General features: G+C 53.3%; 2 protein-coding genes across 7 annotated transcripts; one reads left to right on the top strand and one right to left on the bottom strand.

The window, feature by feature from the left end:
• Window positions 1–1,799: 1,799 nt before the first annotated feature.
• Window positions 1,800–5,557, bottom strand: DKKL1 (dickkopf like acrosomal protein 1). 2 transcript variants are annotated; one of them, XM_047835332.1, is made up of 5 exons: window positions 5,483–5,557; window positions 4,903–5,077; window positions 4,210–4,350; window positions 3,995–4,087; window positions 1,800–2,202 (listed from the first exon to the last, which is right to left on the bottom strand). In XM_047835332.1, the coding sequence occupies exons 2-5, from the start codon at window positions 5,056–5,058 to the stop codon at window positions 1,891–1,893; spliced, it is 702 nt and encodes a 233-aa protein (XP_047691288.1). In that variant the 5' UTR covers window positions 5,059–5,077; window positions 5,483–5,557; the 3' UTR covers window positions 1,800–1,890. The 2 variants fall into 2 exon arrangements, with proteins under 2 accessions (XP_047691288.1, XP_047691287.1); XM_047835331.1 differs by having other exon boundaries at window positions 5,342–5,483.
• A 1,175-nt stretch (window positions 5,558–6,732) lies between these two features.
• TEAD2 (TEA domain transcription factor 2) lies at window positions 6,733–22,420 on the top strand. 5 transcript variants are annotated; one of them, XM_047835321.1, is made up of 13 exons: window positions 6,733–6,808; window positions 8,497–8,734; window positions 9,116–9,180; window positions 9,602–9,664; window positions 10,892–10,903; window positions 11,128–11,235; window positions 11,323–11,381; window positions 14,530–14,594; window positions 15,626–15,774; window positions 18,587–18,760; window positions 20,369–20,530; window positions 21,212–21,364; window positions 21,804–22,420. In XM_047835321.1, the coding sequence occupies exons 2-13, from the start codon at window positions 8,503–8,505 to the stop codon at window positions 21,915–21,917; spliced, it is 1,356 nt and encodes a 451-aa protein (XP_047691277.1). In that variant the 5' UTR covers window positions 6,733–6,808; window positions 8,497–8,502; the 3' UTR covers window positions 21,918–22,420. The 5 variants fall into 5 exon arrangements, with proteins under 5 accessions (XP_047691277.1, XP_047691279.1, XP_047691276.1 ...); XM_047835323.1 differs by having other exon boundaries at window positions 6,754–6,848; XM_047835320.1 differs by lacking the exon at window positions 6,733–6,808 and having other exon boundaries at window positions 20,369–20,491.
• Window positions 22,421–22,514: the final 94 nt, after the last annotated feature.

Raw genomic sequence — 22,514 nt, 5'->3', positions numbered from 1 at the left:
CACTCTATCCATATTGATGCTTTTCTTTTTTTGGAATAATCAAAAAATTAAATTTTCAGGAGCGTGCCTACCTGGCTCAGTCAGTAGAGTATGCAACTCTTTTTAAGTTTATTTTTGAGAGGGAGAGCATGGGGGTGGGGCAGAGAGAGGGGGACAGAGGATCTGAAGCAGGCTCAGCGCTGACAGCAGAGAGACTAATGTGGAGTTTGAATTTACGAACCATGAGAGCACAACCTGAGCTGAAGTCGGACACTTAACCTACTGAGCCACCCAGGCGCCCCATAGACTATGAAACTCTTGATCTCAGCATTGTGAGTTGGAGCCCCACACTGGGTGTAGAGATTATTAAAAATAAATGAATGGAACCTGGGTGGCTCAGTTGGTTAAGCATCCGACTGCAGCTCAGGCCATGATCTCTTGGTTTGTGAGTTCAAGCCCTGTGTGGGGCTCTGTGCTGTCAGCACAGAGCCTGCTTGGATCTTCTGTCCCCCTCTCTGCCCTCCCCTGCTTGTGTGCATGTGTGCTCTCTCTCTCAAAAATAAACATGGGGTGGGGGTGCTGGGTGGCTCAGCTGGTTAAGCATCCGACTCTTGGTTTCCACTCAGGTCACAATCTGACAAAACCTGCTGGGGGGTTTCCCTCCCCCTCTCTCTCTGCCCATATCCCACTCGGTCTCTCTCTCAAAAATATACTTAAAACAAATAAACATAAAAAACTAAAAATCTTTAAGGAAACCCCTCAATTTTCAAAAGAAAGTTCACTTTTATTTATGCCCATGTGTTTCTAGGCTCCTGAATGTGCTGGGTCTTTCTGTGGGGTGATCGGACTCTGAGCCTGGGCTTCAAGGGAGAAAGTTCCTCATGTCCGCATCCCCTGCAGGACTCAGCTCCAGGAAGACCCTGATGTGCCTTGTAGATGAGGGAGAGGCCTTGAGGGAGGGTTCTTGGAGGGAATGGATGTTGGGGCAAAGTGGACAGGGCTGTGAACTTCCAGGTTTGGCTGAGGCATCAGGTCTGGCCGGCAGAGATGGAGTCTGAGGTGTTGGCACAGACGGACAGGCAGAGGGACAAAGGGAGAGACAAACAGAGTAAGTTGAAGATCAAGTCAGCATGTAAGTCGAGAGTCAGGGAATGAAAAGATCAAAACGAGAGCGTGAGAACGGGCAGGTGTGGATGTTAACAGAGAGGGGGCTGGAGGTGACAGGATCCAGACCTGTGGTAGGAGAATCCTAGTCCCCAAAGATGGCCATCTTCTCCAGTTCCTGGATCCTGGGAAGTGTGCTGTCCTGGTGGGCCCGATCCAATCCTGTGAGCCCATAAAGGCAGAGAGAACTGTCTCCCGCTGGAAGAGGAGGAGAAGGCAGAAGGAAGATGGGGCAGAAGGGAGAGTCTGAAAGATTCTGGATCTGAGGTGTAGGGTACACACACAAGGACCAGAGAGAGGCTTCTAGGAGCTGAGGATGGGTGGCCCCAGGTCACAACCAGTGAGGAAGCAGGGTCCTTGGGATAACCCCAAGGCTTGATTGTGCAACAATCCTCCCCTGTTGGGAACAGGAGGGCAGACAGGGCAGACAGGTGACAAGGCCAACGACTGAGGGGATGATGGATGGGGATGGAGGGGACAGCGCTGCTCAGTGAGCAGACAGACAACGCCAGGGAGTGAGAAAACTGAGCCCTGTGACCTTGGCGAGAGCCTGTGGCACAGCCAGATGTCACTTTCCAGGCTAGGATTGGGGGGAGGGGGCTTGCCATGACCCAGTCGGCTGAGGCCTGGGGACAGATCCTGAAAGGAGAAAGTGCTGCTAGATGTAAGAACTTTATTTCCATATGGAGCTTGGGGTGGGGTCTGGTGGGGGGTACATGCAGGTGTTCTCCAGCTCCCTCCCCACCCCTATAGCTGCTGGTAGGGCCTGAGGATGTACAGGAAGTGGGTCTTTCGGGCGGGCGGCTTTGAGTGGGAGGATCCCTGGGTCCCCTCTTCGAGGCTGTCCTCATGGGTCCCCTCGCGGAGCCCGTCCCGGATGGCCTGCAAGCGGTGTCGCTTCTCGATGAGCCAGCGGCCGCCCTCCTGAACATCCTGGTGGGATCTCCTGCGTGGCAGCTTCATGATCCAGAAGGCGACTCGGGGATGGGGTTCAGGGCGGAAGGTGTCGATGGCTTTAGGGACAGGCACCAGGGCCTCCTTCTCCTCTATCTTGGGCACCTGGGGAGGAGGAACAAGGAGACCTACTAAACTCCAAGTGACAACCCCAGGATGCTGAGTTCCCAGCTGGCATTTCCAACCCATTTTGCCCACCTACAGGGCGCTTTGGGAGTTTAAAGCTCATTTTGTGCTTTACAAAAGCACTGGGTTTACAAGTGCTTTTGCGTTAAAAATACTGAGATTTATAGACTACTCTGGGATTGAAAGCACATTTTAGAGGTTTCAAAAGCATTTTAGGATTAAACCTACTCTTAAGGTTTAGAAAGCAGTTGGAAATGTACAAATCACTTTGGGATTAAAAGCTCTTGGTTTTACTAAAGAATGACTACAGTTGCAACGTGTGATCCTTTTTTTTTTTTTTTAGTTTGTTTATTTTGAGAGAGAGAGAGCACGCAGGGTAGGGGCAGAGAGTTGGGGGGGAGAGAGAATCCCAAGCAGGCTCTACATCGTCAGTGCACAGCCTGATGCAGGGCTTGAACTCACGAATCGTGAGATCATGACCTGAGCTGAAATCAAGAATCAGATGCTTAACCAATGACTGAGCCACCCACACGCCCCACAACGTGTGACCCTTGATTGAATCCTGCATCAAAAATCAAATCGGGGGGGGGGGGGGGGGGATGGGCTAAATGGGTGATGGCACTAAAGGAGGGCACTCATTGGGATGAGCACGGGGTGTTATATGTGTGTAAGTGATGAATCACTAAATTCTATCCCTGAAATCATTATGACACTATATGTTAACTAACTTGGATTTAAATTAAAACAAAAATCAAATCAGCTCTACTTCCCCACCTCCATTTGTGTGTTGAAGTCCTAACCCCCAGGACCTCAGAATGTGATCTTACTTGGAAACAGGGTCATTGCAGATATCATTAGTTAAGACGAAGGTCATTAGGATGGGCCCTCACCTAATATGCCTGGTATCCTTATGCAAAGGGAACTTTGGACATAGGGAATGCACACAGGGAGAAGGCCATGTGAAAATGAAGACAGAGACGGAGAAGGGATGCTTTCTACATTTCAAGGAATGCCAAAGATTTTCAGCAGACCAACACCTTGATCTTGAACTTGTAGCCTCCGGAACTGGGAAACAATAAATTTCTGGTGTTTAAGCCACCCAATCAGTGGTACTTGGTTATGGCAGCCTGAGCAAACAAATGCAGAGACAATAGTGTGATTATCAGTGTTAAATTTCTTGGGTGTAAAAATGGTACTGTGATATGGGGTACCTGGGTGGCTTAGTGGATTAAGCGTCAGACTCTTGATATCGTCTCGGGTCATGATTTCACAGATTGTGAGAATGAGACCACACACACACACACACACACACACACACGCACACACACACAAGCACTTTGTGGTTAGACTTGCCCTTAGCAGTTTACAAAGGTGAGAGACGCAAAGCATTAGGGATTCCGAAAGCACTTTGGAACGAAAAATCACATTTTGAAGTTTATGAGAGTGAGATTTCCCAAGGCCTTTGGGGTAGATTAAAAAATACTTGGAGGTTGGCAGAGTACTTTAGATAAAAGCACCCTTTGAGGTTTACAAGGGTGAAGATTAAAAGCACTCGGAATTAAAAGCCCTTCTGGGTTTACAAAATTTCTGGGGCTTGCTATGTGAGTGGGGATATACTCTGGGGTTGTAAACCTCATTTCTGAGAGCTGGTTTGTCCATTTGACAGATGACAAAACTGAGGCCCGGAGAAAAGAAGTGAATATCCACTCATCTTCTCCCAAACGACAGAAAATGTTCGAGCTTGGACACATTGTCCAGGGCAGGTCCTAACCTTCCAGTCACTCTCCAAATTCCCCTCTCCCGGCTCAATGGATGCCACCACCTGCTCAGAGATCAGCACCTCTCCAGTTTTGTTGTCTGTCACCTGTGAGGACAGGAGGAGAGAGTGAGAGCAAAACCACTTTCTTCCTCTGACTTCCTCCCCACAGATACTGCAGCATGAGAGATCATGGGAGGACTCCAGGAGGGACTTCCCAGCATAGGCACCTTGTCGATCTGGAGGTGGCTAGAGAGAGTGTTGTTCCCCAGCCGGTGCTCCTGGTTCTCTTCTTGGTGGTAATTCCTGGGGAGGCCCCGGAACTCCATGGGGGCAGAGAAGAAGCTGTCCATGCCCCGCAGAAAGTCATCCTGGGGGGGGACCATTGTTCTGTTGGACCCCAAGACTCCCCAGTAAATCTGAAGTCCTGCCAGCATGCTGTTGAGGCCTTGCCCCATGTACCTCCCATCTCCTTCTCTCTCTGTCTTCTGACTCTTAGGGCCTAACCAGGTCACCTTCTGCCCCATCCCCCATCTGGCCTGTCTCTATTCTGTCCCATTACCTTCCTATTCATGCTCCCCCCTCCCCGCTCCGTCCTACAGTCTCTATGGCCCCATCCCCTCCTCATTCCGAGTCTCCAGTCTCGGTCGCTCCAGTCTTTTGTCTCTGTCCCATCTCCCTCTCTGCTTGATTTCCTCTCTCTCTTCCTATCACTCAGTCTGCCTGTCGCTCTCTATTCATCTCTCTTTCCCTTTGATTCCCTCTCTTCCTGTCTGTCCTTTGGCCTGGCAGCAACCCGTCTTCCATTCTGTCTCTCTCTCCGAACCCCTTCCATCCCTCAGTCTCCATCCTCCCCAACCCCCCTCCCCCCTTCCCTCTTCTCTTCTTTTTACTTCTTGCTCCCAACCCTCGTCATTGCTCACTTTGAGGAACAGCCGGGTGAAGCCTTGGATTAGGCTCTGGAGGCCCAGAATACCCGAGGAGCTCTCCTGGGCATCAGCATCGCGGATCGGTGCTGCAGCGGAGGGGGGCACCGAGGCAGAGGGGAGCAGCAGCAGCAGGACCAGAGGTTGCCACATCGTGGGGCGGGCAGGGAGGCTGTGGCAGCGGTAGGGGTCAGAGGCCCCGCCCTCAACGAGCCCCCGCCCCCTAGCAGTCACACCCCCTCTACCCAATACCTTCACCCTTTTCCCGTCCGAGGCTCAGTCAATTCCGCACATCTCCCCGCTCCCCTGTCCACCCACCCTACCCCCTCCATCGCGTCGGGCCCTCCCCCTCCTCCCGGGCCCGGCTCTTCTGGCCTTACACACGGTTCTCAGTCCTTTCCTTCACCCACATTCATACCCAGATCTCATTCCTCACCTTCTCCCACGCCCTGCCCCTTCTTTTGGGCCTCGCCTTTATGCTAGACCACAGCCCGGTCACCGGACTCCCAGACCCCGGCCGTCCGTCCACGGACTGTTAAATCCAAACAGTTCTGGTCTCGAGCCCCGGCGGGATTACCTGGAGCGTTGGATGAGCTCCGCGAGCCCTAGCCTCGCTCCTACTACCTGACCACGCCCCCATCCGCTGACCTCACCCGCGAGCCAGGCCTGCTACTGGGTGGTCACGCCCTTAAGGGCAGAGCCACGGCTCTACTTGTTAGCCACACCCCCACCGTCAGACCACGCCCCTGTCGGTTGACCTGGGCCCTCAAGATCCTGTGTGGCCTGTGTCCTCGGATTTTGGCCCTCTCGCCCCCCTCCAATCTCAGATGGCCACGCCCCTTGACTTAGAGCCATGCCCCCACACCTGGGCCATTCGTCTGTGCCCCAGATCTTGCCGCCAGCCCCCTCAGTTCCATTCTTAGGCTGCCAAATGCGTGGAAAGCCCGAGACCGAGCAGTCATTCTGGTTCACCCACTCCTTAGTTTTGCATTTATCTCTGAGTTTCTCCGTGTTCTTTCTCATCTTCTCCAAGATTTGAAACGATGACTGCACTCCACAGAGTGCAGTGCAAGGGACGCTGCACTGGGGTCCTCTTCCGTTCCACTGAAAAGCCCCGACCTCTCTGGAAACCTAAATCCAGTCCTATGTTCTACCTTCCAAGGAGCCCAGAATTCAGGCTCCCTTCGCCTTAGGGCCCCAGAGTTCGGACCACAGGTCCCTCTAGTTCCCTGAATGTGAACATCCAACACCTCACCTTTAAAGGACGCAGGAGGCCGGACCCTAGCTCCTCTCCGCTCAGGCACCGAGGGTCTCTCCCGGGCTTGGTCCATTAGTGTGTGTGGAGCAAGAGTCCGCATCTCCAATAAACTCCCAGTACTCTTGCCCACCTCTTTAACTCTGCTGAAGTCACAAGGAAACCCGGGTGTCCCAGAAATCAATCAAAAATCCATCTCACATAACGCAGATATACTCAAGGCTGAAGAGAAAAGATTCTTTTGTGTTCTTATCACTTCCACGTCCCCAACACACAAATACACTGGAGGGTGGTAGCCAAAAGTCCAGGCCCCCAGACTCCTCCTCCCTCACACCCAGGTTTCTTGGCCCCCGTCAACCTCCTCTCCGAGACCTAGGAGTCCGGATCCCCCATCCGTCACCTCTCCCAGGGATGCAGGCATCTGAAGCCTGAAGTTCCTACCGGGCCCAAGCTAGACTTCACCTCTCCTTTGCCAAAGCAAAAACCCTCCTGCGAACTGTCACCGTCGGTTCCCTCTTCCTTGTGTCCGGCGCCCGGGCCCGCCCCCCCCCCTCCGGTCCCTCCCACTTTTCCCAAACAAAGCTCCCGGGCAACTTTCTCCCTCGCAGCGCCCCGCCCGCCCGCGGCTCCCCAGCCCCAGGCCGGGAGGTAGGAAGGCTCCGGCGGGAGTCGGGGATCCAGCTTTGGGGTGTGTGAGTTGGGGTGGGAAGCTACGGGTTATGAGTTGAGGTGTTTGTGGGACCGTCTCAGAATTGCTTGCCGCCCTCTTCTTGCCCGGGGCCCCGAGTTTGCGCTTGTGACCGAGTCTTAGTGAGGTGTTGGAACTTTCGCCGGAGTTGGGGTGTCTGGTGATGGGTCTGAGTCTGGGATTGCGCGCTCGGGAGTGGGTGAGGGCCGGGGACTTTGGCGGGTGTGTCTGGGGGGTGTGAGTGTATGCGGCGATGTGGTTTTGAAGTGAGAAAGGACCCCGTGCATGTTTCTGACCGAATTGGTTTCCGTGTGTCATTTGCGGGCGCCTGGTCCTCCTAATGGAGAAAGGAGGCCCCCGGGGTGGCATAGGGCGGGCTACAGTGCTTTCTGGATCTTCAGTCTTGCCTCTTCCGAAGTTTAGGGCCTGGGGCGGGAAACTAGTGGGGACCTTTCTTACCCGGCTCCTCCGTCCCTTTGTCTGGCCACATGGGGGAGAGCTGGGCTGGGATTTTGGCCTACGGGGGTCCTGAACGCCTCAGCGCCACTGGGCTCGGCCTGGGGTCTTTGTCTCGGCCTGGGCTTCAGGGTCCGAGGGAGGAGGGGGATGGGAGCCTGGACTCTGGGGTCCTGGGAAAACTGTGGAAGACGTGGAGCCGCCTGGGAGGCGGGATCTGACTGTATTGGAAAAAGTTTTTCCCTGTTCCTGGCCTCCGGAAAGTCACTGGGAACTTGAGTTGGATCCGAGCCCAAGGCGCAGGGGGAGGGGAGGGAAGGGGCGGGGCCGGGGGCCAGAGGGGAGGCGCCCTCGCCGGCCAGCCCCTCCCCTGATGGGGGTTGTGGGAAACTGGGGGAGGGGACGCCGGGGCCCTTTGTTCTGGCTCTCCTGATGGCAGGGCGCCCCTGCCCCCCAGTTTGTGGTTCTGTGGGTCTTTCCTGGTCTCGGCTTGAGTCTCTGCCCTGAGTCTCTGTCTCGCCTCTCTCTGGGTCTCTGTCCCCTCCTCTCTGGGTCTGTCCCCCTCTTTCTCTGGGTCTCTATCTGCTCTCTCTCTCGGTGTCTCCCCCCACCCCCACCCCCCCACTGGATCTCTGTTTCCCCCTCTCTGGGACTCTGTCTCATGCTCTCTGGGTCTCTGTCCCTGTCACTGGATCTCTGTTCCCCTCTCTGGACACCCCCCCCCCCCCCCATCTTACTATGGCCTAGGCCCCTCCTTCTTTTCTAGCAGCTGCTGTCCACATCCTAGCACCTGTTCTTGGGATGGGACTGAGAAGATCTCATCCACACCCTGGTTCCCTGCAGCTAGGCCCCGACTCCTGTCTTCTTGAAACCAGTAATCCTTACCCAAAGGTTCGGCCCTCATGGGCCCTAAGCCCTACTCTGGGGTCTTCAAGACTTCGCCACAACCCAGGCTCCCCTGGAAACACAGAGGACACTCTCACCCTCACCCTAAGCTTCCCCAGAAATCCAACCCCTTTCTGCAGGACGTAGAAATCCTGGCTCCCAGCTTCCCTCAGACCCAGAAATCCAGGTGCCCAGCCCTCGCCTCCCTCAGACCCAGCAATCTGAACTCCCAGCCCTCCGAGCCCTCCCAGCCCTGAAGGCTCTCTGGGGTGGTTGGGGAACCTTGCTGAGCTCTGTGTTCCTCCAGGCCCAGATGGGGGAACCCCGGGCTGGGGCCCCCCTGGACGATGGCAGTGGCTGGACAGGAAGTGAGGAAGGAAGTGAGGAGGGCACCGGCGGCAGTGAAGGGGCTGGGGGAGATGGGGGCCCAGACGCAGAAGGTGTGTGGAGTCCAGACATCGAGCAGAGCTTCCAGGAGGCCCTGGCGATCTACCCACCATGTGGCCGGCGGAAAATCATCCTGTCTGATGAAGGCAAGATGTATGGTGAGTCCACCCCTCTGTTTTGTCCTTGGCCCCCACTGATTGATACAGATCATGACCGACATTTCTGGAGCCTTAAATGGCGTTAAGGTCCAAGCACATTGTATGCTCACAGGGACTCAGGCAGGAGCCGGCATCGCGGTTTGCACAAAGGAGGAAACTGAGGCACAGAAAGGTTCAGTGATTTGCCGAAGGTCACAGAACCAGTAGGCGGAGAAGCTGGGATTTGAACCCAGGCGGGTCTGGCTCCAAAGCCTGAGGCGGTAACGCCTCTTCCACACAGCCGTCCCAGCTGGCAGCCATTGCTTCTGTCCCCTTCCCTGGTGCCCTGTTTGTTGGGAAGTCCCGCGAAGGTCTAACTCTGTCCCATCTTTGACTCTTCAGGTCGGAATGAACTGATTGCCCGCTACATCAAGCTAAGAACAGGGAAGACCCGAACCCGCAAACAGGTCTCAGGACTGACTTGTGGGCTTCTCTCTGGGGCGGGCTTGTCTTCTTGGGGCCATCCGACCATGGGTGGGTTCAGGTTCCAGAAGGATCTGGTTCGTGTGCTTTTGTCTGTCCTGGCTGGCACCTCTGTTAGTTTGCTGTACTGTGCCTATTTTGGTATGGATTTCTTCCCAGTGTGTTAGGGAGGGAGCTGGACCGGATTTGCTGGGTCTGGGGAAGATGAGTAGGGTTAATGAGAAGAGACCAGCCTCTGTGGACACATCTGTGTCAGCAAGCACCTGCCACAGCTACCGTGTTCTGTGTGTTTGTCATCTTTCATGTTCTGGTAGTTCCGGGGGGCACCCGGAGGGTGGGAAGGGAGAGGGCGTGCAAGAGGCAAGTGGCGGTGGCCTGAGTCCACTTCTTTGTCACTCCCCGCAGGTCTCTAGCCACATCCAGGTTCTGGCTCGAAGGAAATCAAGGGAAATCCAGTCCAAGCTCAAGGTATAGACTAAGGCAGACACCCAGAGCGAAGGGGACTGAGACCCTGAGAGAGGGGGGACAGAAACCCAGAGAGAGGGGGACAGAGACCAAGGGAGGGGGGGCAGAGACCCAGAGAATGGGGGGCAGAGGATCAGAAAGAGGGGACCCAGAGAGAAAGAGAAAGAGGGACAGAGGTTCAGAGAGAGGGAGACAGAGACCCAGAGAGAGAGGTCAACAGAAATCCAGAGAAAGAGGGACAGGGAGACCCAGAGTGGGTAACAGAGAACCAGAGATGGGGACAGAGTCACACAGAGAGGTAGACAGATTGAGGAAGTAGAGATCCAGGGTGGGGGGTTCGTGGCCCAGCCAGGGGGGTGGATAGAAGCCCTGGGTGGGGAAGAGATTCGTAGAGAGAGGGGAACAGAGATTTAGCTGAGGGCAGGCAAGAAGGATAGGGTGTCAGGCCTCTCCTCTGGCTACTGCAATCTTCCCCCTCCCTCTCCTCTCCTCCTGATGGTCCCCCCTTCCCATCTTGTGCTATGAGAACCTCCTCTTCGTCTCCTTCTGGTTCATCTTCCCATTTTTTTGGTCCCTGGCTGGCCTGCCTATTGTTTCCGTGTCCAGAAATCTTCATTTTGTTTGGAGATATTCACATCCCTTTTCTTCATTCTCTGGATTTCCGCTTCCCTCTTGGCCTGAGACCCTCATGTTCTCCTCCTCTGGGTGTGAGGGGTTTGGTTTTGTTTTATTTTGTTTGCGCCTCTTCCTTTGGATTTGGGGACCACCACTTCCTGCTCCTTTTTTTTTTTTTGTACCCAGAAGCCTCCCTCTCCTTTCTCTCCAGGTCTAAAAAAAATCTTCACTTCTGGTCTTTTCTGGACCTCGCTGTCCTGTCTCTATCCTGTCCAAGCTAGGGAATGTTCGCTGCCTATTCCCTCGGGGTCTGAAATTCTCATTTCCTGTTGCCTGCATATCCGGAAACCTTGACTTCCGGCTCTTTCTTGACCTAGAAACCCTCATGCTGTGTACTGTCTTATATTCTGGGTATAGGAGCCCCTTTCCCCCTCAAGGCCTGGCCCTCTCTCCTTCCTGTTCCATATTCATCCTTGCTCCCCCTTCCTCCCATTTTTCAGCTCAGGGTGGTGGAGCTATAGGGATTGAGAGGGCAGGAAGGTGAGAACTCAGGCCTCACTTCCTAAGTCATGTTTTCTTTCCTCCTTTGGCACCCTCCCCCACCCCCACGGGCAGGCCTTGAATGTGGTAAGTGCCCCTGCCCATCCTACCCCTCCGCTCCTTTCCCCCAGACATTCCTGAGGGGGCCAGGAGGGGCAGAGGGCTGTAGGAAGAAGGATTTGTGCCCTCCCCCAATCGCCTTGACTCCCCAACTCTGCCTCTCCCCTTGCTTGCCCTTCCCTGGCATTGACCTACCCCTGCTGTGTCGACTGGGACTCCCCATTAACGTGGACCCCCAACTTCTCCTCCAGGACCAGGTTTCCAAGGACAAGGCTTTCCAGACAATGGCCACCATGTCCTCAGCCCAGCTCATCTCAGCACCTTCCCTGCAGGCCAAACTGGGTCCTGCTGGTCCTCAGGTGGCTTAGGGATTGTGGGAGGGGTGGGGCTGCGGTTTCAAAAGGGGACTGACTGACTGTGACCCCCTTCTTTTGTCTCTTTTTCAGGCCTCTGAGCTTTTCCAGTTTTGGTCAGGGGGCTCTGGGTCCCCCTGGAATGTTCCAGAGTGAGTACTTTCTGTCCTGGGTCAGCATCCCCCAGGCCTGTTTCCTCCACACAGGCCTTTCTTACCCCACCTTCCAGCTCCCAACTCCTTTGTGAGCACGGATTCTGCAGCTAGCTATCTGGATTTGAATCCCAGAGAGGAGGCTGTGTGATGGTCTGGAGAATAGGATGAGGCCTGAGCTGGCACAGCGAAGGGGGACAGGACAGAGAGAGTCAGGAGGAGGGGTGGGGCTGGGGCCTCATGGGCTGGGAGCCAAGGGGCAGAGGAAAGGACCGTGCCTGGGGTCTTGCTGGTGACTGGGGTTGGTGGCACAGTCTGGAGATATGTGTCCTGGGGCAGGGGCAGGTTTGGGGAAGAAAGGAGCTCAGTGTGGGACTGGATGAATGTGTGGGGCCAGGAGGATGTCCACGGGGATAATGGCATCCCAGTGAGATTGTCTGGGCCCCAGAGGCTCATGGGTAGGCTTGTTCCCATCCCACAGAGGTGTTCTTGGGCCTGAGGGGAGAGCAGGAGTCTTCTCTCAGAGTCGAAAGGAAGAAAATAGGTCCCCAAAGTACATGGGAATGTCTATTTTAGCCCCGAGAGAGCCCTAAGGGTGACGGAATGTGTTTCCAGCCTAGCGGAATAGAAACAGGCCCCAGAGACTCATGGGAAGTGCAGTTTTCAGCCCAGAGAGGAGCCAGTGGATCGAAGCTGGGTGTTGGTGGGGCAGTGTGGCCTCAGGTCAGTGACGAGTGGTGTTGAGGGTGTTGCCAGAGCGAGTGAAGTGCCATGCTGTGGCATCTGGGCTCCACGGAGAGAAGAAAGTTCCCTGGGGAGGTGCTGGGACCCTGGAAAAGATCAGGACAGGTCCCCTGGGCTGAAGGAACTGCAGATTTGCGGGAAGGGGGCTGAGCTGGAAGGAGGGGTGGGTCGGCACTGGGGTCCCACCGTTAGGGGAGCTGATAGTCAACGGGGAGACAAATGTTAACGAACTCATCACCTGCCTAAACACAGAATCGAAGAGTATGTGATATGGTGCAGAGGACTGCAACAGGTTCTGGGTTGAGGAAGAGAGTTCTGGGGGTTTCTCTGAGGAGATAACGTTGAAGGCAGAGTAGGACTTAACCAGGCGAAGAAGGGGGGTTGGGAATATTTTAGGCAGTGAAAACAGCATGTGCCAAGATCCTGAGGTCTGGTGAGTTCCAGGAAATGAGAGAAGGTATTAAGCCGCCGGCCAGTCAGATGTTTATTGAGCACCTGTTAAGTGCCTGGTCCTCCGTTTAGATTGGGACACAGCATTACATAAGTGAGACAGAGTCCCTGCCTTCATGGAGCTGACGTGTTTGGAGAGGGGAGGAGACCGACAGTAAACACGTAAACAAATAAGCATTCCTGCGAAAGGAATAAGTGTAGGAAGTAAAGCAAGGTGTATGTGCTCTATTTAGACAGGTGTCAAGAAGGGCCACTCTGAAGGGGTGGCATGTGGCCAGCAGCCCTGATGACAAGAGATGAAGTCAGTGGGTAGGGTACTGGAGTTGAGATTTCAGGATTGGGATGATGAGTACTGGGCCAAGGGCCCTGGGAGTCGAGATCTGAAGGTCCCTGGAGTTTTGTGTCTTTCTGATTCGGGTCTTTTGACTTTTTAAATTATTTATTTATTAAAAAAAATTTTTTTTAATGTTTATTTTTGAGAGAGAGACAGAGGGTGGGCGGGGGAGGGGCAGAGAGCGAGGGAGACACAGAATCCGAAGCAGGCTCCAGGCTCTGAGCTGTCCACACAGAGCCTGACGCCGGGCTTGAACTCATGAACCGTGAGATCGTGACCTGAAGTCAGACACTCGACCTACTGAGCCACCCAGGTGCCCCTGGACTTTTAAAAAAAATTTAAGAATTTTTATTTTTTTTAAGTGTTTATGTATTTGTTTTTGAGAGACAGAGTGTGTGTGCTTGAGAGTGAGTGGGGAGGGGCAGAGAGAGAGAGAGAGAGAGAGAATCTCAAGTTGTCAGTGGAGAGCTGGATGCGGGGCTCGATTTCACGGCTGTGAGATTACAATCTGAGTTGAAATCAAGAGTCAGATGCTTAGCTGACTGAGTCCCTATTTTTATTATTTTTTCAAGATTTTATTTTTAAGTGATCTCTACACCCAATGTGGGGCTCGAACCCACAACCCCGAGATCAAGAATTGTATGCTCTGCTGACTGAGCCTGCCAGGTGCCGCTGGTCTTTTTGACTCATGACCGCTTACTGACCTTTGACCCCAAGTGTAGTCTCCATGACCTCTGACCTTTCAATCTCACCATCATCTTCTCAGCTACCCATAGGTAATTGGTTTCTAGAGATGTTCTGTCAGATACTACAGTCACTAGCCACAGCCTGTTATTGAATCTTCAGTTAATTAAAGTTAAATTAAATGAAAAAAGTCAGTCCCTCAGGCACTCTAGCCACATTCGTGCTCAGTAGTCATGAGTCACGTGCTCAGCAGCAACGTGTGCCTGGGGGCTACCATATTGGACAGGGCAGATGTAGAGCATGTCCGTCATCGTGGAAAGTTCTATCGGACAACACTCCTTTAGATTTTGTGGCGCTGCTTCCTCACCCCAGACTTTGGACTAATGTCCCATCTCCTGACCGTTGGTCGTTTTCTCCTACCCTCCTGACCCTCACCCTCCTCTTTCTCCACATTTCCCATTTCTTCATGTGTGTTTATTTTTGAGAGAGAGAGAGAGCGAGAGCGGGGAAGGGGCATGAGAGAGGGAGACACAGAATCTGAGGCAGACTTCAGGCTCTTGGGGACTGTGAGGATTCAGTGAACTCTTTTTTTTTTTTTGTTTTTTTTAATGTTTATTTGTTTTTGAGAGAGAGAGAGAGAGAGAGCTTGAGCGAGCTGGGGAGGGGCAGAGAGAGAGGGAGGCAGAGGATCTGAAGTGGGCTCTGAGCTGACAGAAGAGAGCCTGATGTGGGGCTCGAATCCACGAGCCGCGAGATCATGGCTGGAGCTGAAGTCAGATGCTTAACCGACCGAGCCACCCAGGGGCCCCGATTCAGTGAACTCTTGCCCATAACATGCTACTATAGGGTCTGGCTTTTGGTGTCCCCGAGTAAACATTAGCCTGTATAGTTACCATCTTTCTACTTTGCTGACCCCCGGCTTCCTTTCTCCCTCAGTGTGAAGCCATTCTCACAGACGCCGTTCTCGTTGTCACTGACCCCCCCATCTGCTGACCTCCCAGGTAAGAGTCTGCTCTCCGCCTTCCTTGTCTCCCCGCTCTCCTCAATCCCAGCTGCCTTTCCTTCCCCTTCCATTAATCAGGAAACGCATTTCTGTATAGGTCCAGGTCTGAGGAAAGATGAGTGATAGAATTTGTAGTGGTTAATATCGTGGCCTCTGAATCCGGAGACGCTGGGTTTGTGTTCTGCCACTTGCTACCTAAAGGACGTTGAGGAGGTGTATTAGTCAAGATTCTTCCAGCTGCAAGTGGCAGACACTCAAATCAAGCTCGATGACACAAAGAAAAAGAAAAAAAAAGAGTTTGTTGGCCTAGGTAACTGATATTTCAGGAATTGTGGCTTCAGGCATGGCTGGATCCAGGGGCTCAAGTGGTAGTGTCAGATTTGCTTGGCCCTGCTTTCCCCTGTGGTGTGTGGTGGCTTCATTCCCAGGCAGGCTCTGCCCACCTGGCAAGAAAGACGGCTTCCGGAAGTCCATGATGCTATGGTCCTAAGAACTCACACTGGTGAAAGAGAACTCTCAGGTTCCACAGATTCATCAATTCGAAATGCTTTTGGCTGCAAGTAACAGAATGCCCAAGTTAATAGTGCCTTAAGTAATAAAGGCTTTAATGATTTCACCTAACAAGGAGTCTGGAGGTGGGGTGCTCCTGTGCTGGCTCAGCAGCTCAGCAATATCAGAACTGGCATCTCTATAGGTCCTTTGGCCTCTTATTGTCTCAAGATGGCTGTTGTGATTCCAGGCATCGTGTCTCAAGCAGCACTTGACCGGGGCCAAAAGCTTTCTCCTCCCAAAGTTCTGTCTTTTTCATTCAGGAAGAAACTCCTTCTCAGAAGCCCCTCAGCAGATTTCCCCTAACGTCTCATTGGCCAGGACTGTGTCACATGGCCATCTCTAGTTGCAAGGGAGGCTGGGAAAGTGAGTATGTAGCTTTTTTAGCTTCTAAGCGGAGGCAGGCAAGAGAGAAGAATGCTTGATGTGTTTAATACATGTTAGCAATTTTTGTTGTTCTTTTCTTTTCTCTTTCTCTAGGGTACGAGCCCCCCCAAGCCCTCTCACCCCCTGCCCTGCCCCCACCTGCCCCGTCACCCCCAGCCTGGCAGGCTCGGGCCCTGGGCACTGCCCGATTGCAGCTGGTAGAGTTCTCAGCCTTTGTGGAACCGCCGGATGCAGTCGACTCTGTGAGTGCAATTTTAGAATAGTCACTGGTGGGGGGTGAGGGGGTGGGGGTTGGAATGCAGAGAGTTATGGGGGGGGAGGCATAACGCCGTGGTTCTCAAACTTTAGCAGGTATCAGAATAACATGGAGGGCTTGTGGACACACAGACTGCTGGGCTCCACCTTCAAATTCTGATGCGGTAGAGTCTGGTGTGGGGCTTGAGAATTTGCATTTCTAACCCTCTCCCAGACATTTGTTGATGCTGCTGGTCTGGAGACCACACTTTGAGAACCACTAGCGTGGAGGGACTGGATGGTCATGGGGTCATGGTTAGGTTGCTCAGAGAAACTCCCCAGGCCGTTGCGTGTTCACTCGGGAAACATTTTTGAGTGCCTACTGTGTGCCAGGCTTTGTGGTGGACCCTGGGAACCTGGAAAGGCAGGTCTTGTTTCTAGGCCTGAGCTTTTCCTGGCCTAGGATGGAGACAGATGCCATATTAGTCAGGGTGGGCTGACTGTTAGAAGAAATAACCCTAAACCCTCAGGGAATGAACATCCTAGAAGTTTCTCTCTCCTGTAACATTTCCATGTAGGTGTCCAGTAGGAGGCTTCCACACAGTGATTTCGGGAAATTCCAGGCTCCTTCCATTTTGTGGTTCTGACATTTTCTAGGGCTTCAGAATCTGCTGCTGGATTGCCTGCATCTGGCCAGCAGATGGTGGAAGGGAGAGACTCAAGAATTGTGCGGGAGGTTTTACGGATCTGGTTTGGAAGTGGCAACTATCAGGTGCTGCTCGCATCCCATTGGCCAGAATTTAGTCATGTGGCCACACCTAACTGCAAAGGAGTCTGGGAAGTGTAGTTTTGCTGCGTGAAAAGGAACAGGGGTTTGTGAACACATAGTAGTCTCTGCTACAGCCAAATAAACACCAATTGCTGTGTATGGTGGTCCTGTAAAACCCAAGTTAGATCAGGTTGAAACCCTCCCATCTCACTTGGAGCAAAGGCTAAAGTCCTCTCAGTTGCCCACAGGGCTGTGCACAATCTGACCCCCATTCCTGCTCTGTCCTCACCTCCTGCCCTCATACCCTTGCCCACTGTGCTCTAGCCACACTGGCTTCCATGCTCTTTCTCAAACACACCAGGCCCACTCCTGCCTCAGGACCTTTGCATCTGCTCTTCTTGCCACCTGGAATATGTTTTCCTCAGATGGTTCCCACATTCTCCCTCCATTCACTCAGGCCTTTGCTTGTCTTCTCAGATTGGCTTTCCCAGACCGCTTCATGGAAAATACCAGCTGCCATCACTCTTGACCCTCTTACTGGGATTTTTGGGAATTTTTTTCAAAGAAGTTGTCACTCTCTGAGATTTATATTATCTGCGGGTTGAGTTTTAAATTTTTCTTTCTTTCTCTTAAGCTATTTTTTTAAAGAGTTTATTTTTTTATTTTTATTAACAAAAATTTTTTTTAACGTTTATGTATTTATGAGACAGAGAGAGACAGAGCATGAACAGGGGAGGGGCAGAGAGAGAGGGAGACACAGAATCTGAAACAGGCTCCAGGCTCTGAGCTGTCAGCACAGAGCCCGACGCGGGGCTCGAACTCACGGACCGTGAGATCATGACCTGAGCTGCAGTCGGACGCTTAACCGACCAAGCCACCCAGGCGCCCCTAAAGAGTTTATTTTGACGTAATCTCTACACCCAACATGAGGCTCAAACTTATAACCCCAAGAGTCACATGCTCTACCGACTGAGCCAGCCAGGGACCCCTAAAATTTTCTGTCTTTGCCAGCGGACTCCATGAGGCCAGAAATTTTGCCTGGTAGCCCTAGGGGCCAGAATAGTGCCCGCACAGTAGGTCTCTCAGGAGATGTCTGTTGAATAATGAATATGTGCTGGGATAGGGGAGGCTCAAGTTTTTGTGGGTGTACAAAGGAGTCATTCTGCCTGGGAAGTTAGTGAAGGCTTCCTTGAGATGACAACAGTTCAGTTGGGCTTTGAGGGTTACCTGGGAGTATACCACGTGCAGAACTTTATGTTCCAGAAACAGCATGAAGTTCTCAGGAAAACAAATAATTGAATATGGGGGGGGGGGGGCTGGTGAGGCTGCCGACAGGTGGGCAGGTGCTGGTTCTGGAGGACGTGGCATTGCCAAGCTAAGGGACCCAGACTTTCTCCTGAGTGTGCTGGGGAACCATAGAAAAGAGAGGTCCCATCTGATTGATCAAGCGAGGCTTTCAGGAAGAGGTAGATTTGCATAGGCTTGGGCCTTAGAAGATGGAGGGAGGACTTGTATTGAAAGAGAAGATGGGGGAAGGTAGGAGAATTTCAGAATACGGATAAGAAGTGATAAGAATGGAGAGATGGGGAGTCTTGATCTGGGCTGTGTGGATTCTATCCATCCATGCATCCATTTTTCCATCCATTGACTGAACATTTGTGAGCATCTGTTTGTGAGAGCCTCCAGGTTGGGGGGTGTGGGCTTTGTCCTGGGTGCTCTGGGGAGCCACGGAAGGGTTGTGAGCAGGGGAGGTCCCGGGCTCTGGGAGTCTGTAAGGGATGACCTGGAGAGTAGAGATCGGAGGCTGGGAGGCCAGGGAGGAGGCTGGGGTGAGAGTGGGAGAGGACAGGGCAGTGGGGATGGAGAGCAGGGGACAGGGCTTGGGGACTGAAATATTGGGGGGCAGCAGGGAATGGTGACAGTTCTGGGGAGTCAGGCCCAGCATCTGGGTGGACGGTGTGAAACAGCTAGTGGTTGCTGGGGGTACAGTATGGGATGGGCTTGAGCAAGTGAGCATCTGTCACTCCTCATTCATGGCCGACCCTTCTCAGTACCAGAGGCACCTGTTCGTACACATCAGCCAGCACTGCCCCAGCCCTGGAGCGCCCCCCCTCGAGAGTGTGGACGTCCGGCAGATCTATGACAAATTCCCTGAGAAAAAGGGTGGCCTGCGGGAGTTGTACGATCGCGGGCCCCCTCACGCCTTCTTCCTGGTCAAGTTCTGGGTGAGTTCTGCCACCAAAACAAAAGTGCTCACAAGTCACATGGCCTCTGGCTCTAAGGGAGACAAGCTCAGGCCTTACCAGTCCTCATGGCTCAGAGTGTCAGCCCCCTTGTAACAAGGAACACAGAGGAATTTTATCCCCAGGCCAGGAATGGATAGGACCAGTGCAGGCGTAGGGAGAGGACTTGGACCTCCCCGGGTCCCACTAGACTTTGCCACAACCAGTGGGGTGACTGATGTGGACTTAGGGATTGGCTTGCAACCTTCCAGACTTCCCTGCACCCCACCTGACCACGTGAAGCCTTGTCGCTAAGGAATGGTTCCCGTCCCTTAGCAAATAAGAGTCATGGAATTTGGTCTCTAAACAGAGGACAGACCCTAGCAGACCCTGTTGTTAGAGAATGGTCTTGAGGAAGTGACTGATGGAACTGGAAGGGGCTTTGTGAAGGCATTTATTTATTTAACAGTCATTTATTGAGCACTTACTATATATAGGCCCTATGCCAAGTGCTATGTATGTAATCATGAATAAGAGGGTCCATCTTGGGTCTTTCTTAGGCCCACTTGGTTTGGTGTTCACTATAATGGCTGATGTTATAGGGGCCCAGTAAACATCGTAGATGTTTAGGGGGTGTTAACTCTTGTTAACCAGAGCTGTGGCATGATCTAGTCTCCTAGAAGGAAGCATGCCGAGGGCTTGAAGTTCATGAGCTTTGCGTGATTATAAAGTGTTCTAGTGTGTAGTGGCCCAAGGCGGCTCTGGGGATGTGCTGCCGAGGTCTTAGACGTGTTAGGACTTGAGACAGGCCTTATCAGGTCCCAGATCAAGAGAACGATCCCTAGGAAGCCCAGCAGCTGAAGGGATGCAGGGGTGCGGCTGGGAAGGCTGGGAGTAGCCATTGTCAGGGTGATGGATGGAGTCAGGGCCCTGAGGAGAGGACTAAACCACCTCAGAGTGACCTGGTCAGGTCAGCAGCTAAGGTTAGGAAGAGGAAGAGGTGTGCTTCCCAAAAAGGTGCCCAAGGAACTCAGGCCACTGGTGTGATGAGGTTTTAGGCTTCGTTGGGCCCTACTTGGCCTAATTAATGGACTGTCTGCCCCCTTAGCTGAGGATTGGCTGAAAGGGCCTGGGAGAGTGTTCTGGAAAGGAGTCTGGCTTCCCCAGGCCCCTTTGCTAGGGAGTAGCCACTTGCCTTAGCACCCAGGGCCATGAAGCAACTCCCTCTGTGAGGGAGTTTCTGGTTGCTAGGGAGTAGCTGGCTCCATAGTAACCGGAGGTTTGGAAGGGGCTGACCTCTTGAGTTGGGGCCTCCAAGAGAAGAAAGTTGAATTCCAGGGCTCCTTTGTTGGGGGTGGAGTTATTGGAGAGAGAGTTATTGGACCACTTTAGGAAGCCAGACTTCTCCCATACTGATGGAAGGGTGGGTGTGTTCCAGAAACAGGCTCATGGAGAAGCAGGGACCTTGAATGCTAAGGAAGAGAGGTGGGCAAATGCAGGGCTATGGGGGGGAACCAGGCCATAGGGCAGAGTTCCCACTTTAGAGGCATCCCCACCATTTACAGGGAACTTCCTCTCCAACTCACCTGTGCCTATCTCCCCATCCCCCAGGCGGACCTGAACTGGGGCCCTAGTGGCGAAGAGGTAGGGGCCGGCGGCAGCAGTGGTGGTTTCTATGGAGTGAGCAGCCAGTACGAGAGCCTGGAGCACATGACCCTCACCTGTTCCTCCAAGGTCTGCTCCTTTGGCAAGCAGGTGGTGGAGAAGGTGGAGGTGAGGCTGGAGGGATAGAATTCCGGGCCGGTGAGCACCCAGCCACCTGGCACTTTGGGGGTGCAATAGCTCATGCACTTGAGTGTCGGTGTGGTGGGGTGGGGGTGGGGGTGGGGGAGTGTTTTATCCTCTTTGGGGACTTAATGCACGGGCTGGGAGCTAATGCTGAAATCCAAAGTTGCATGTAGGGGTTACTTTGAAGGCTCAAAGGTTACATGTGGTACAGAGATTTATAGTTGCTGAGACTCAGAAGGTTCTTAGGGATATGGGGGAATCTGCAGGGCAAGGAGGTTCAGGGGCCACACTTAGGGATTGCTGAGGACTTGAGGGGTCTTGAACTCAGAGGTCGTATAGAGTCTGGAGACCTGGTGGAGGGGTCTTTGGAGGATGTGAGGGTATCTGAGGGCCTAGAGGTTAGTGCAGTTCAGAGGTCATTGAGGCTTCAGAGCACAGTTTTGAGAGGCTGGAGGGGTCCCTGGTTTGCAGGCTCAGTGATCCCAAGTTGGATACCTGAGGGTTCAGGTCCCATCTCGGGTCACCGTGGATGGAGCAATGGTAAAATGACCGCAGTGGGGAGTGGGCATGGCATCGGAGAGGCACAGAGTGGGGCTCAGTTCCTGGGGTGACCCCTGTGTCTCTCAGTCACCGTCCTCCCTACTCTGCGCCCCCATCCTGGTTCAGACGGAGCGTGCCCAGCTGGAGGACGGGAGGTTTGTGTACCGCCTGCTGCGCTCACCCATGTGTGAGTACCTGGTGAATTTCTTGCACAAACTTCGGCAGCTGCCCGAGCGCTATATGATGAACAGTGTCCTGGAGAACTTCACCATCCTCCAGGTGATGCACTGGGGCTGGGCCGGAGCCGGGGCACTGATGTGGTGGGGAGTGCCCACGACAGACCCTCAGCCTGGGGACTCTGACACAGGGGGATCCCTCCTCATGGGGGAAACTGACCTCGAGGACATCCCGTGGTGGATCCTCAGTTTAAGGGACCTCCTCCATAGGGAACCTAACCTTAGCTCAGGGAACATGATCCGGTGGGACTCCTTTACCTCTGATATGCCATCTCATGGGAGTCCCCTCACTGCCAACACTCGAATGAAGAAACTGACATGTCAGGCATCCCTTCTCCCTACTCCCTGGGGAATGTGATAAGGTGGGGACCTCTTCCCTGGGTATTCCATGGCACCTTGGGGAGGGCACAGTGGTCCCCCGTCTCCCTCTTTGTTTTGTTTTTGTTTTTTGCATAAACCCTTTCTCTTGGCCTCCTTGGCAGGTGGTAACAAACCGAGACACCCAGGAGCTGCTGCTCTGCACTGCCTACGTCTTTGAGGTCTCCACCAGCGAGCGGGGGGCCCAGCACCACATTTACCGTCTGGTCAGGGACTGAAAGGGGACCCCAAAAGTGGCTCATGCCCGGAATACCCTCCTTCCAGGAAGGACCCCCAGCTTTCTTCATGCTTATTTGGGGAGGGGGCGCTGATCCGTTAGAGGGGACCTTACAAAGCTGGGTGGCAAGCTGGAAGGTTGGATCCTGATATTGGGACTTCACAGTGGTGTCTGAAAGGACAGATCACTCCAGAGCATGGGAACTGGGAACAGGAGTGAGACAACCCTGAGGTATAGCACTGGTTTCTCAGTCTCTTAACAGGTGCCCTCCCCCAACTTGGTTCTGGATGTTTTTGGGGGGGCGGGGGGCTTTGATATGGTTTGTCCCTCTGTCTTTCAGCACACCCCCATCTCCCTTTCTTCCCAACCTGCCTCTCCTTACCACCCTCACCCTGTGACCTTAAGATCAAGATCGAATATTGAAGGTTAACCCTTTCTGTGCTGGAGCAGAGCCAGGTGGGCCCTGGAAATATTTTTTTTTAATATAACAAGAGATATTTATAAGTGGGTATTAGGGTTGTGACTTTTTCTCAGCTGGGCAAGCAGTGGGGTGAGTCTTTTAATCTCATCCTCTCTTCTAAATAAGACGTGGGCTATG

The sequence above is a fragment of the Prionailurus viverrinus genome, chromosome E2 (assembly GCF_022837055.1).
Source record: "Prionailurus viverrinus isolate Anna chromosome E2, UM_Priviv_1.0, whole genome shotgun sequence".
NCBI classification, from domain to species: Eukaryota; Metazoa; Chordata; class Mammalia; order Carnivora; family Felidae; genus Prionailurus; species Prionailurus viverrinus.
Note: the sequence above shows the minus strand (reverse complement) of the source record. Positions and strands in the feature narration are given on the sequence as shown.